The 14,850-nt window shown below is 31.5% G+C and overlaps 1 protein-coding gene across 6 annotated transcripts in view; it reads right to left on the bottom strand.

Moving 5' to 3' along the window:
* Window positions 1–14,544, bottom strand: part of LOC143252983 (lysophospholipid acyltransferase 6-like) — a 43,166-nt gene extending 28,622 nt beyond the window's left edge. For 3 of the 6 annotated variants that reach the window (XR_013029289.1, XM_076505983.1, XM_076505984.1), the window contains exons 1-4: window positions 14,405–14,544; window positions 9,531–9,676; window positions 4,631–4,708; window positions 3,243–3,335 (exon numbers count right to left, since the gene is read on the bottom strand). Coding sequence is in view for 5 of the 6 variants with exons in the window: in XM_076505983.1 (XP_076362098.1) it covers window positions 3,243–3,335; window positions 4,631–4,708; window positions 9,531–9,676; window positions 14,405–14,485 (398 nt within the window). In the remaining variant the exon portion in view is untranslated. The remainder of the gene's footprint in view (window positions 1–3,242; window positions 3,336–4,630; window positions 4,709–9,530; window positions 9,677–14,404) is intronic. The other 3 variants (XM_076505986.1, XM_076505985.1, XM_076505987.1) reach the window with 3 other exon arrangements.
* Between the last annotated feature and the right edge of the window lie 306 nt (window positions 14,545–14,850).

The raw sequence follows: 14,850 nt of genomic DNA, 5'->3' as shown, positions 1-14,850 counted from the left end.
GTGTAGGAGAATTGGGTGGAGAGCCCTTCTGTTTACAACCACGTTTTTTCTTTATTCGAAAGAGATCAGTTGACCTCCATGGATCCTATTCAGGGTTGTTTTGGCAGGTCTTTGTCATTGGAAGAGGATTCCAGTGACTGAAGACATGAACAAATGATCATTTTGCATCTTGGGGCTTGCTGGAAGGAGTGTTAGGGACAGAGATGGGTGTTGATGTTGATTGATTCAACTTTTTTAACCATGGAGGTTACAAGACTTTTCATATGGCCTGAGAATAATTCTTTTGAAAGCACAGAGATCTGTCTGCACTCCCACTGTAGTAGTGGAGCAAAGTGCAGCAGCATACATCCAAGATGAAGTAGTGGGTACCAACTTTCGAGCCTCAGGGTAAGTAATGTTTTAAATCATCTTCAAATGCTGCACCTCTTTTTCTTACAACCACTCAGGTTAAAAACAAAAGTAGGATGGGTGAAAGCCATTGCAATTAATGCAATGAGGGTCCGTTTCACATTCACAGGCATCGTGGTCCTTGCTACTGCAATGAGCACATGTCAAGGAACCACAATATGATGTCTTCGAGTGACCAAACCACTAACATTAGAAACATGTGAAAGGGTTTGGAATGTATGGCTGTATCTTGCAATTAAGATAGCTTGCCTTGATGGCAGCATATGGATGTGGTAATGTAAAGGTTAAATTGAGGACATTGGTCTGCATCATAATTCCATTTTTGCAAGTGGAGATATGCTTCACTGTCAAAACTCCTTGGGTGGAGAAACCAGCAAGAACCTCCAACTCAGGCATGTTCTTCAAATCCCTCTCAACAATAATTCATCATGACAAATTCAAAGTACCAATTGCCTTTGAATGTAGAGAAGTTCAATGTGTTTAGATGTGGATGTTTCCACCAATATGTCACCAGGTTGAAGCTTCTTTACTAACATTGGAGAGCCAATAAGTCCCTCTAGTCCCTTCTGAACAAAAAAGGCAGACATTTGCCCTAAAGGTTTGTCTGAAGTTCATTTACATATGGACTGTTTTTCACTATTTTATTTGAGTTTTTATTTGAGGAATTCATAATAAAAAAGGATGTTTTGGTGCCCACTAACCCCACTCACCATGAAGTCTTATGAGGGGATGCACTACTATGCCAAACTAGGACACTGCAGCAATGCCAGGGTTTTTGTGAGCACTATACCCAAACACTAGCATTAGATACAATGTCCAAAACACCTCCTGAGAACATCCAACACCGACACTTGGTTGACCCTAGCCCAAGTGGACCAGCCAATTGACCCTAAGCCCCCCCCCCCAGGATGCCTATCTACAGGAACTCAAGCCCAAAATGATGTGTTAAGATTGGACCCCTCAACCACCAAGATCCTCTTTTCCTCTTCACGGGTCACCAAGCACAGCCAACACGAGTTGATGTTTAGATCCAAGAGGAGGTAAACTAAAAGAACAAAACCTTCCCTGGGAAGTCCCCTCACCACATGTAGAAATCCACACTGAAGGGGTGAGTGATAAGGAAGCAGGATTAGAACAACAAAGTGTTTTGTACAAACAGTGAATTTGGCTACCCAAGAATTACTGAGAAAAGCTGTGCAAAATAGTTACATGTTTTTATAAAACTCAATGGCTTGTGTAATTTACAAGTCCATACAGGAGTCATTAAACTTGCCAAGTTACAAACTGATCATGGAATATTACCAATGATATGTTGGCTTGTTATCTGGAGCAACAGTCTGTTACTGCGGCAATCCTCTCTACAAAGGACGTACACAAAAGTGAGAAGGATTTGATGACGCTGTCACGTTAGGGTGTATTTGACATGCAAGATTTTACCAAAATTCTTGACCTATTAAAAACTGTTACCACAATACTCTGTAATGAGTCATTCCTTACAATAACACTGATCCATCCAATGGAACATAAAATCTTGAATAGTTTAAAGACCAGTGTTGGTGACTCTGGATATGTTTAAGTCTTTACACTACCTCTAGTGTATTATAGGTAACCAGTCATGGATTAACATGTTTCTTTCATTTTCAAATAACATTATCTTCTGATTTAATGACATGGCTCAACACTGGGTTAAATCTGCTAATGATTTGAAAGGGAGATATGAGGAGACTCACATCAAATACTTCCTTTTGGAAGCACACATCCTTGACCCATGTTTCAAAAGTCTTCCTTGAACATGCGACGACGTCCTCATGAGTGAGTTTTATCGGATCTACCAGAAAAAACTGAATGTTGACAGTGAATCACTCCAAATTAAGTGCTGCAGTATACATTAGTCACTAAAAAATAACATAAATATTAATTATTGACAAATTTTAATTATATTCACTACTTAAAGTTGTAATATGTAAATCCTAAATGCACAATGTGACTTGTGCCTTGTCAATACAATAAATATTGTTCTTGTAGCATTTGTCACAAGAAAAAAAAACACTAATAAATGTCAATATTATTACTATTGCTGTAAATAATTGCATTAAAATTTACAATTTCATTGATTTAAATATTTCAGTCTGGTGTTGAGAATATGCCTACTGAATTACCACAGTTGCCAGTAGTGTAATTCACTACAGAGACCTTTACATTATAAAAGTGGAACCTGAAAATACAAACTCTGTACATGCACAGGTTGAAGATGAAAGGATTACCAAAGTGATCAGTGTTATTAAGTAAAATTCACTTGAATAGTGGATGAAAAATGAATCCAAGTATTTCCAATTATAAAAATTTGCAAATAGAAATCTCTGTATTCCAGGGGCATTTGTTCCTTGTGAAAAGATGTTCAGGAACAACTAGAGATATTGTAACTGAACAAAGGTCAACTTACAGACCAGATCATGTTTATATTTTTTTAGGAAGGTAAACAAAGTAAAAGCTGACCTTCGAGCTGTCCCAACTCATTCATGTCTTCAGAACACAGAGATCTTAGTTCAATCATGTGTATAAATGTGTATTCTACATAAGTAATTACAGGATTACCATGTACTGAGTGCCACTTTGTGACTATGTTTTTGTGAATCTATCACAACTATGTGCTTTATGCTGAACTGAACCATACTGAATAGTGAGCAAACCATATTGTTACACCCTTAGCTTTCACTAGTAAATCTGTACAGTTGATATTAATACTGATATTACATTAAACTTTCACACATACTGTAAACCTTTTAAATTGACCAAGATATGTAATAACACTGTGAATGTGTACATATACAAACCCAGTTATGTCAAGTGTCCATGCACCAAATTCATACTGCAGCCGGAGCAAATGGAGTGAGGATAGATACAGCATAGAGATAAACAGAACCCTCCTGAAAGTACACAAACATCTACTGAAACATGCTTTGTTTGGTTTAATTAGTAACATGTTAGAGTAATACAATTCATAGTAAACCTTGTCACATGTTTAATAAATTATTAAGTAAACAATACTATTTTACTTATCTCTCCACAGATAGTCTGTTTTCATTCTAAGAAATGTAAGCAGCTTGGTTCCTGTATAACATTAATTATCTCTCATGAAACTGAGAAAATGTCTCCTCTTTCAAATATCAACACAAAAATAGTTCTGTAACATGTAAAGGGGTTTAAACAAAATATTCGTAGTTATATGAAGGCTTGTGAAAAACTAATAATATGAGGAACAAAATGGATGAGTTAATATTTTTTCATAATTGAAAAATCAATGTTTTTGTTATTATCAATATTTTAGTTGTGTTATCCAACACCCCTGAACTGTAAAATTAAACAGCTCATAGATACTTCAGTTGTTAAAGCTAGTGGTATCTAAATCATGGAGTTGTGGTTAGAGGTGTACCACACAGCCTTCCTACTGGTATCTAAATCATGGAGTTCTGGTTAGAGGTGTACCACACAGCACTTCCTACTGGTATCTAAATCATGGAGTTCTGGTTAGAGGTGTACCACACAGCACTTCCTACTGGTATCTAAATCATGGAGTTCTGGTTAGAATACAAAAACATGCTAAGCATGAAAATTTAAATTTAGAAGAAAGTCATATCTATATTGTTGACTTATGTCAGTAAGTCAGAAAATAATGTTATTCCTAAAGGGAAGAAACATGTTAATCCATGACTGGTTATCTAAAATACAATAGAGGTAGTGTAAAGATTAAAAACACTGTCATCAGAAGTAATGCAAGAATGGAACCAAAGTAGGAACTCTCTCATATCTTAAAAGTTGTATAAGTGGTATCTAATGTCTAACAAATGACTTCACATTGAATGAAGTGATATCTGGCCACTTCATTAATGGTACAAAACATGTCAAAAAGTTTTTTTTTTTTTTTTTCAAGAGGTGTGATGGTTGCTGACATAACAGTGCTTTAAACTTCCATACCATTGATTCATGAGTATACAGATGTAACAGCAACATCTATAGTACTGGTGCACGTTTCTCATTGCACCTACATGTGAACAGTCTAATATATTACAATACTGTGAGGAATCACCATTTCCTACAGACTTCTTGTTACAATCCACACACAGTTCATGGCCTTTGGAAGCATTCAAAAAGGAGAAGTGACATGTAGTGATAAGTGAACAATAATCTATAACAGGACTAATGTAATAAGAAATTGTTTTACCTGTGTAAAAGCTTAGGATTTACATTGTTCATAACTATGTATGCCAGTGTTCCTTGCACACACAGATGGCTGATCTGACTGCAATGAAAAGAAACAAATTTAAGCAACTAAAAGTGTTCCCTATTTATTAATAACAACTTTTCATGTAATTAAGTACCATACTAAAATTGCTTAAATTCACACTGTACTGTTTTACAACATTCAGGTGTAAGACCATCACACTGACATCTTAATTACTGTTAATGTTTTAGCTGTATATAAAATCTAAAGGTTCTGTTGAAAAATACATACATTTTTATGTTATATACATACACTGATAAGTAAAAAAGCATTATTTATTAACTATGAAGTACAATTATACAGATTCAAACTAAAATAAAAGAGTTAACATTTCTCAGTTTAAACTTTTTTTATAGGTTTAAACATTATACAAAAAATAACCTGTATTATTTAGACACCAAAGCCATACTAATCTGTTAACTTGAAATATAAATAACACATGTACCAGTGAATATAAGATACATGAATGTAGTGATATATTCCTGGGTTATGGGATCTTGGAAATGGATGACCTAAGGTAATGTGTCAACAAGCTGAATGTTAATTTGGAAAATTTTAATTAGCATTGTAAATCTACAGACTTACTGCTGTCCCATCAGAGGAAAGTCAATATATATGGAAAATAATGCATCATTCAACAGCTCTTGTGATAAAACACACAATTAAGACACCTAGTTAATGATCTACAAGTTTCAGACACCTGACTATTACCACTAAGAAAGAAGATATGCCTTAATGGTGTTTCAGCCACAGGTGTTCATACTACTTTATTATCAGACAAATAGTGGAGATGTAACGAAAAGAAAGATCATTTCTAGAAACCACAATGTATACAACTGAACAGAATAAGTTTAAAAACAAACAAAATAAATTCTAAATGATTAAGAAATATAATAGTTTATAACAATATGTGTTACAAATTTCAAGCTATAAGCTTAACAGTACTTCAACATTCATTTGAAAATATGAAATATATATTTAGCTCACAGTTTATAATGATTATTAAGCTTAAAACTTACCACTTATAACAAGCATTTCTTCTTTATTATATGTTACAACCACAACAGAAAAACTTTCTTTACCCAAACTGATATCTTACAATAATATATAATGTACAGTAAGGTGGAAAAAAATAAGTTTATAATGAAATGAATTTATAAGAACATAAAAAGAGATGAAAAGTTTGAATGTATTAACATAATTAACTTCATTCCTTGTGCAACTGATTTCACATGCAAAATTTATATTATGTAGATCACACAGCAATAGTGGAATTAGAAGAAAATAAAAACAATAACAGAAAATAACTAAACAATAAAATAAAGTTAAATGACAAGTTATAAAGTACAAATAACTAAATAATAAATGAATCTGAATAGGCCAAAGTTAGGAGTTTTAAAATTCATGTTAAATCTTCACATCTGGGACTGAATCTTTAGTACATGTCATGGCCTTTTAGTGTTAGAGTCAATAATTTCTTAAACTTATTATCAATGTAATAACGTTTAGCACATCAAAAATGATGGGTAAGTACTACCAACACCAACACCCAATCCACAGTATACCCTTACCTCACATTTTTCGCTAAAATAAATTTTGCAAAATCAAGCTTGCCCAATAAAGAAGCAGAAAAGTGCAGTTGGTTTGATGTGACAAATGTTATAACCACTATAAAAGTTAGGAAATAAATATTATGCTTTTTTTGTTCTAGAATGACTACAAATTATAACATGAAAACACAAAAGTTTAGTTTAAATCTCATAACATTATACATATATATATATATATTTTAGCCATTCCTGGCTAACATTACAGAAGTTGTAATGATGCAACACATGTACTCATGTTACAATATCCAAGAATATCAAGCTGACCTTTACAAAGTGACCAGTCTTGGTCATGTTTTGACAGGCTAATATTTTGTGAAATACAATCACATTTCAGTTATAAAACATTATATATGACTATGTGTGTGGTCACATTTCAGTTATTGAACATTATATATTACTGTAATTGTGCCTATATGTATTTAAAATAAAAGTTTTTAAATTTCAGTTTATTTTTAAAACACAGAACAGTAAATAAAGTATAGAAAATAATTATTTCATCTAATTATAAACTTTGTACTCATTTGCTGCTTGCTGCAGATTCCTAAGCCTTATCAAATTTTACACATAGAAAATGTGAAATAATTTCTTTTAGTTTTATATATACATTTTAAAACAACCAAAAATCATAAATTACTGTATCAACACCACAGAATTACACTAATTTATCAAGTTTTGTAAATACGCTGTACCTGGGTATAAAAAATATGAAATTTTGAGCTCAAGAAAATATTACCTTCCTGCTTGAAACCTAGTATCAAAAGAATGTGTTTGTCATCCACATACTTTGAAAAAGACTGAGAAAGCCACTGGGGTGGAGGGGGGGCATATTTCTGAGTTGTTGATTGTTAGTCACATGTCACACAAAATAAATATATGGAATCAAATGTTTCCAAATTGGTCAGAGGTGGGTGGTGACACTGTGTTTAACTCACTACACAACAGAAAGGATAGGACATTCTAGCTTGTCAATACTGGTAAGTTGAGTCATAAATTAATACGAAACTACAGACTTTATACCTGACCATCACAAACAACTAATTTTAACCAAAGCTGCATTCAACATACTACATGACATACAAAAATCAATGTTTAGGAATATAAAATATTTACTTTTAAATTAAGAAAATAACCAATCTGCAATATCAAAATTTGAATCACAATCTAATATTTGTTATTAAACTTATTTACATACATTCATAAAATAGTACTTCAATAAAACCTTGAATGTGAGTGTACAAACAAGATGACTTGGCCTTTGACCCACAACCATAGAAAGACCCATACAGATAGGATTAAGAGCTGGTAATATATAAAAAAGCCAGTGCATTTTGGTAACACAATGTTCCAACAATGGCTTTATGTAATATCACTTAGCAGCAAATATATAACCTAATGTTGTTGTTAGTCTATGTACAAAACATTTAAAATTAAATGTAGACAACAAAACCAGAAAAAATATTTATTGATTTCTTAATTTATAGTCTTGTTTTTTATTTAAAATATTGGTGATCTAACAGGAAATAGCTCAATTCATAAATGATTTAAGTTTAAAATTGAATCAATATTTTTACTTTTTACTTGGCTCTAGGCTAGGTGATTCCACACTATGTTTTTACTTAAGGCTCATTATACCAACACTCATTACACACATAAGGTTTCATCACATCCCATCATTAAAATTGCAATAAACAGACAATAATCAAACAATTCTATCTCAATAAATGCAGTTTGGATTTTACAACTCCTGCCATTTCAATAAATCAAGAGTGATGAGACAAACACAGGCTCTTATATAGGTTAGGTGGCAATAAACTTGGTCTGAAAACATAATATAAAAAGTAGAGTTATAAACTATTCTGATTTCATAATTTCAAAAATACAATTTTAAAAAATTCTCAACCTTTCTTTGTCTTTATCATAAGTATAAGCTCAAAATCTTCAGTTTTCAACCATTTAAAAACAAACTATAGAAATTTATAAGCAAGGACATAAAGTATAACTTTTCAAAAATATTAATAAATGTTTCAAATCCTGCAAAGTAAGTCCAATTTTTCCTAATCAACTTAACATGGTCAATAAACATGTTTATAAATAAGTAAAAGAGCACATTATCTTGTACATAAATCTGATGATGCATTAATCAACAGAATCATGTGGTTTGTGAAGATCATATTTTGTTGCTCTAAGTAAACAAGTTCCTACTTATAGTTTACTTAGAAAGCTGAATAAAGTATTTCTGGGACATTTACTATAGGGACTGATATATGTGTGCATTCTAAAATGTGTATCTCAAAACTGTAAGAAATGTTCTTTAAGATACCAAAATTTTGATTTTTACTTAAATGCAAACAACTTAGAGTATGCAGTAAATAATAGAAATCATTCCTTTTACACACATTTTATTATTATATATTTTAGCACACCCACCCTCCATTGTCTCAGGGATACATCTGGGGGACCATAACACTAAAAATCAAGTGTTAACAATGACTAGATCTGAAAGTACATAAATAAAGGCTTCCTCTATGATTTATTATCAGTGGGTAAAACTGCAGCAATAAAACCATAAAATTAAAAGAAAAAGATATGTGAAACAATTAACAGTTTAAACTCAAGTAATTTGGAACTTAGTGCAGTACTCAGTGCAGTAGAAACATGACATTATTCATTTTATTTCATATTTTTAACTTTTTATTTTATTGAATATTAATGATTTTGTTACATTTAGTATTGAAGTAGAGAAAGTAAGATGTAACATACAATTCTTTTACTGAAGATATGTTCTCATATTCAGTCAGAAGGTGCTAAAGGTAAAGCAAATGAAATATGAAAACTATAAAATGAACAGTGTTTTCATTCATAAAAATGAATGTAAATCACCTTTTGCTTAGACTGACTTGGTAAAGGCTCTTCAAATTCACAGAGAAATCATTGGTAGAAATAAATTATTGCAACCTTTATTAGAAGCTTACCAAATTTTGTCAAGATACACATTAAATAAATCATACTGTAATCTTTACTAAAAACCTTGCCAAATTTTGTTAAGGTACTAATTAATTAAATCATACCGTAACCTTTGCTAAAACCATGCCAAATTTTGTAAAGGTACACATTAATTAATTTAGAATTATGGTAAGTATTAACATTCATAGACTGACAAGTACTGGTTCATTTACATTTGACTACATCTGTGAACAGATAAATGAATAACTTGTATCAATTCTACTTACTGTCCAAAACAGAAGTATCCCAAAGCAATTCCAAAGCTAAGGATGAAAATATGACGTGTTTCAACAGACACATTTTGATGACGGAGAACTTTTCTATACAAGACAGCAAGCAACAGCATCACAGATTGAGAGATTATGAAATTTAACTGAAAATAATAAAAAAAAAAAAAAAAAAATACAATTTTCTTCTGTAATAGTTTATAAAACATTTAAGTATTTCAATGAATAATCAATGGTCTAAAATAAATATATATTAATAATTTTCTTCAAACAAAAGTATAACAGCTTTTTTCACCTTATAACATGAACTCAAATACATATTTTACTAGAAATTGATTGCTTGCAATATGTAAGTTCTTGATGATGAGAAACCCACTTGAAATATAACTATCTCAGAATGACTGGTATAGGTATAAACACTAGTGTTGAGGCAGAGAAAATAAAAGGTAACATACACTTCTTTTATTGAAGATATGTTCTCATATTCAGTTAGAAGATGTTAGAGGTAAAGCAAATGAAATATGAAAACTATAAAATGAATAGTGTTTTCATTCATAAAAATGAATGTAAATCAAAATGTTGTTCTATGTTTTATTAGTAAAAGTGTTAATACCCATACTAGCCATTCTGAGATACAATATATAAATTATTACTTGTCACTTATTTGTAGTAACTTTCTATCAAATGTTAAACACAAATATTCATCTACTTCATAACTTGGGTTCTTTGAGTTAAAACATTACCATTGGTTCAATAACTTAGATTAATTATGTTAATAAGCCATTCTGTTTAAAATGACTATGTTGCTGGGAAAACTAGACATTTTACACATCCTTGAGAAGTTTTCCCCTTAAAACACTGGATTATGCATCCTTTAACAATGGAAATAACCAAAATGAAATATCTGTCAAACTAAAACAAGTTAAAAGATAATTACAAAATTTCTGCTAACAACCATTCATTACTTCTTCATTTAGAAGAAAATAGCTTTTAAAAGAGATAGGATTTAAGAAATAATTCATTATATTATAATAAAAAGGAAGCTAACAAGATGAGTTAGATGTTATTGAGAACAGGCCCTATAAAAACGTTTGATCCCTGTAGGCAACTATTAACTTGTATCTGAAATTATTCTAATGTAGCTATGACAGTGTGTGTGTGTGTGTGTGTGTGTGCATTTTCTTATAACAAAGCCACATGGGACTATCTGCTGAGTCTACCGAGGGAAACTGAACCACTGATTTTAGCATCGTAAATCTGTAGACTTACTGCTATACTGGTGAGGGCAGCTATGAAAGAAATAATCACAACTACCTTTACTGTCCTTCAGATAAAAATACTGGTACACTTAACTTTAAATAACAAAAGGATTTTTGTAGTCCAACAACCTGAATAAATGATTCTTTTTGTTTATAGATAGCAAAGTAAGCAGAGATGATTTCACTGTAAACATTTAAGTAGACTCTAACAAACTAAACAAATAAAACCATTAAAACTAATTAATAGCACTTCAGATTACACATGTACTACACAAGGTTGACAATGGTGCCTAAACAAACAAAACCACGAAAAATAAGTAGTAAAACTACTGGCCACACATGTTTAACAAGAGTGACTAAACAAAGCAAAACCATGAAAACTAAGTACTAGAACAACTGATCACATATCTAATGTACTACACATGGTTAACAATGGGGACTAAACAAACCAAAACAAAGTACTAAAACTATAGTTCACACACACAATGAACTATACATGCTTAACAATGGTGATTAAAAAACAAAACCATGAAAACTGACAACTGGAACAACTGATCACATATGTAAAATACTACACATGGTTAAAAAGGGTGACTACATAAACCAAAATCACTAGAACCAAGTTCTAGCACTACTGATCACATTTGTAATGTACTACACATAATTAATAATGGTGACAAAACAAACCAAAACAACAAAAACTGAATACAAGAACAACTGACCACATATGTAAACTAATACACAGTTAATACAGGTGACTAAACAAACCAAACCCATTAAAACTAAGTACTAAAACAACTGATAACATATGTAATGTGCTATACAAAATTAACAATGGTGACTAAAAAAAAACAAAAACGATTACAACTGAGTACTAGAACTGCTGATCACTTATATAATGTGCTACACAAAATTAACAATGGTGACTATACAAACTACACAATGTTTCAAAAATAAGTACTAGAACAACTGACCACACGTAATAAAACTACATACAGATAACAAAGGTAACTAAACAAACCAAAATCATTAAAAATGAGAACCAGAACTACTGATCAAGTATGTAATGAATTACACATGGTTAACAATGTTAACAAAACAAACTAAAATAACTAAAACTGAGTACCTGCACTAATGATAACATATGAAATGTGCTAAACATGGATAACAATGGTGACTAAACAAACCAAAACCACTGCTGATAACATGGGTAACAATGGTGACTAAAAATGAAAACCATTAAAACTGAGTACTAAAACTACTGATCACATATGTAATGTGCTACACCAACTTAACAATGTTGACTAACCAAAACCACTGATCACATATGTAATGTACTACACATGGTTAACAATGGTGACCAGAAAAACAAAACCATTGAAACTCAGTATCAGGGTAACTGATCATGTATGTAATGTACTAAATAGCAATGAAGAGTCACCAAGTGAAACTATTCTATACATGTTATAGAATTACTATTTTTAAACACACAGTATAAAACAGTCAATGATTATAACAATTATAATCAATGTCATCCCAAAAGTATTTGATATGAAAATGTTTGAATATTGGCAGCTATAAATATATATCCCTTTGTGTTAAATATCTGGTGTTATCTACTGTTCACAGTGGTTATGAAACATGGGCAGATACCAGGATAATATTCTTTTTAAAAATCTTGCAATTGCACTTGAAAGATTTATTATATGCATGTGTTTAGCTTTTTTTTCTCTTTAAGATAAAGAGTATACTGAAGGTGTAGACATTTCCACATGCATACTGAATACAATTAGGAAACTTTACCAAATAATTCATTTTATTTTGTTTCTTTAGACTTGAAAACAGATAAAATACAAAGCTTGGATATTCTGTAGTTTATCATATTTGAAAATATATTCATTGAAACAAAAAAGCCATTATTTTATTTTGTAGTTTAAGCACAGGTTCCTGAAGTATTAACAAGCAGACAACAAATTAGTGATGAAAAAAAAGCTTTGTTTGTTTATTTTGGAATTTCACACAGAGCTACTCGAGGGCTATCTGTGCTAGCCGTCCCTAATTTAGTAGTGTAAGACTAGAGGGAAGGCAGCTAGTCATCACCACCCACCGCCAACTCTTGGGCTACTCTTTTACCAATGAAAAGTGGGATTGAACGTCACATTATAACGCCCCCACGGCTGGGAGGGCGAGCATGTTTGTCGCGACTCGGGCGCGAACCCGCGACCCTCAGATTACGAAGCGCACGCCTTAACGCGCTAGGCCATGCCAGGCCTCGAAAAAAAAAAAAAAGAAGCATATTTAATATTAAGTTCTTGAAATGAATTAATCAAAATAAACAATAAATTCATATTTGAATAAAATACAAAGTTTATACAAAAGCAGATATTTTCTCAACGTTAGAAAGTGATATGGAAATGAGTAGTACTTATATAATTAAATTTAATATTATTAATATAATGGTCTTACAGAAACACGCGTCTCACTAGCTGCTGCACTGTTGATAAAAATGATATACAATTTACGTCATAGTGACTTAGACACACTGGTTGTATTTTACTCAATAATATTTTAGTATAATGTTTTTCAATAACTATTAAAGAAATTATATTCCATACCAAGCCTTTCCTTACGCGATTATAAAAGCTTATGAAATCACTTTAGAAGTATGTGACGTGTGGGTGGTAACCAGCAACTGACTTTCAACCTACCTTGTTGATGCCGAAATCACGCCCAATGCAAATAAAAGTTAACGTTACTACTTTACTGATGTTCAATTTGAAACCAACTGAACCATAATTGGCAATATAATCACTGTTTAATAATGATAAGAGAATAAATTCATTAAAAGTTACAATACAAACTATAATAATTGTAGGTTTAAATTTAGTCATACATATGTAAAAACGGCTCGTAAAACATTTTCTCAACCCAAACGAGCCGTTTTTACATATATATTTTTCTCTACAAGTGGGTTTTCTCGTCATCACTAAACTTAGTCTTAGTTATTAATAACGTGTTCAAATTTAGGGCTTAACCTTCTCTCAACTTCAATTTACCTTTCAGAAAAACTTTCTAAATGCATGTGTAACGTTTGTTGACGTCACTCTTTATCCCATCAACTTGCAACAGCTTCATGAGGTGGAAATTATCTAATAATGACCACTGCAACAACGTATTTATTAACTTAATATTCCGAAACGTCCAAATTCAATAAATAGGTTGTTAATGTTATTCGTCACTTCTGTACTTGTAGTGTTCGGCATTAGACTTACACATTACGGAAGTAGTCCGAAATGCTCGTTTTGAAATACATAACTTTGTGACACTGACAATAAAAAGTTTAATTCCATCGAAAAAATGGCACGGTACTAATGATACAAGTAGTCTACAATAGTAGTACAACTACTGTTCAGTACTATTATTTAAAGTAATAGTACTTTAGTAGTAGAAGGCTAAAGCATATTAGAATTTAAAAAGTACAGTTTCGTAATAAAATTTATGTTACGTACCGACGACAGTAGTCAAGAATACACTTTAATATGATAGCAACCAAACCCACTTCCCAAGAGCATATATATTACTGTTTTGAAAAATCTGATATTTCATTTTTCTTACCTGATCTATTGGAAGACCAACGAAATTAGATAATGACTGAAAAATACGAGAGCCTGCATACACAGCCCTACTACCCGCCATAGTTGGCACATAATAAGTACGAATTACTAACAATTCGTTACTGGAATAAACCAACTTAGTCACGTGCTCTTTAATCTTTCAATTCTATTTCCCGCAAAACACGCCAATCACAGCATTTGTTTTCAGTTGTTATGACTACGTTTACTAAGGGTGTTATTTATTCAGTTACAAAACAGATATTTTTATAATAATAATATTATTAGACAAATAGTTTAGAATAATTATATCAAATGTTAATATTGTTTTCCAAGATTGATAATAAGTCTCAAAAGAAGCTGCAAAGCAACATACTAGAAAAATTTAAAATTTCTCCCCAACTAGCATTGTTTTTAATAAGTAAAATATTACGCCTTTTATAAGTTGAG

This window comes from Tachypleus tridentatus, chromosome 6 (assembly GCF_004210375.1).
Source record: "Tachypleus tridentatus isolate NWPU-2018 chromosome 6, ASM421037v1, whole genome shotgun sequence".
NCBI classification, from domain to species: domain Eukaryota; kingdom Metazoa; phylum Arthropoda; class Merostomata; order Xiphosura; family Limulidae; genus Tachypleus; species Tachypleus tridentatus.
The sequence above is the reverse complement of the archived record's forward strand: the minus strand, read 5'-3'. Positions and strand labels throughout refer to the sequence as shown.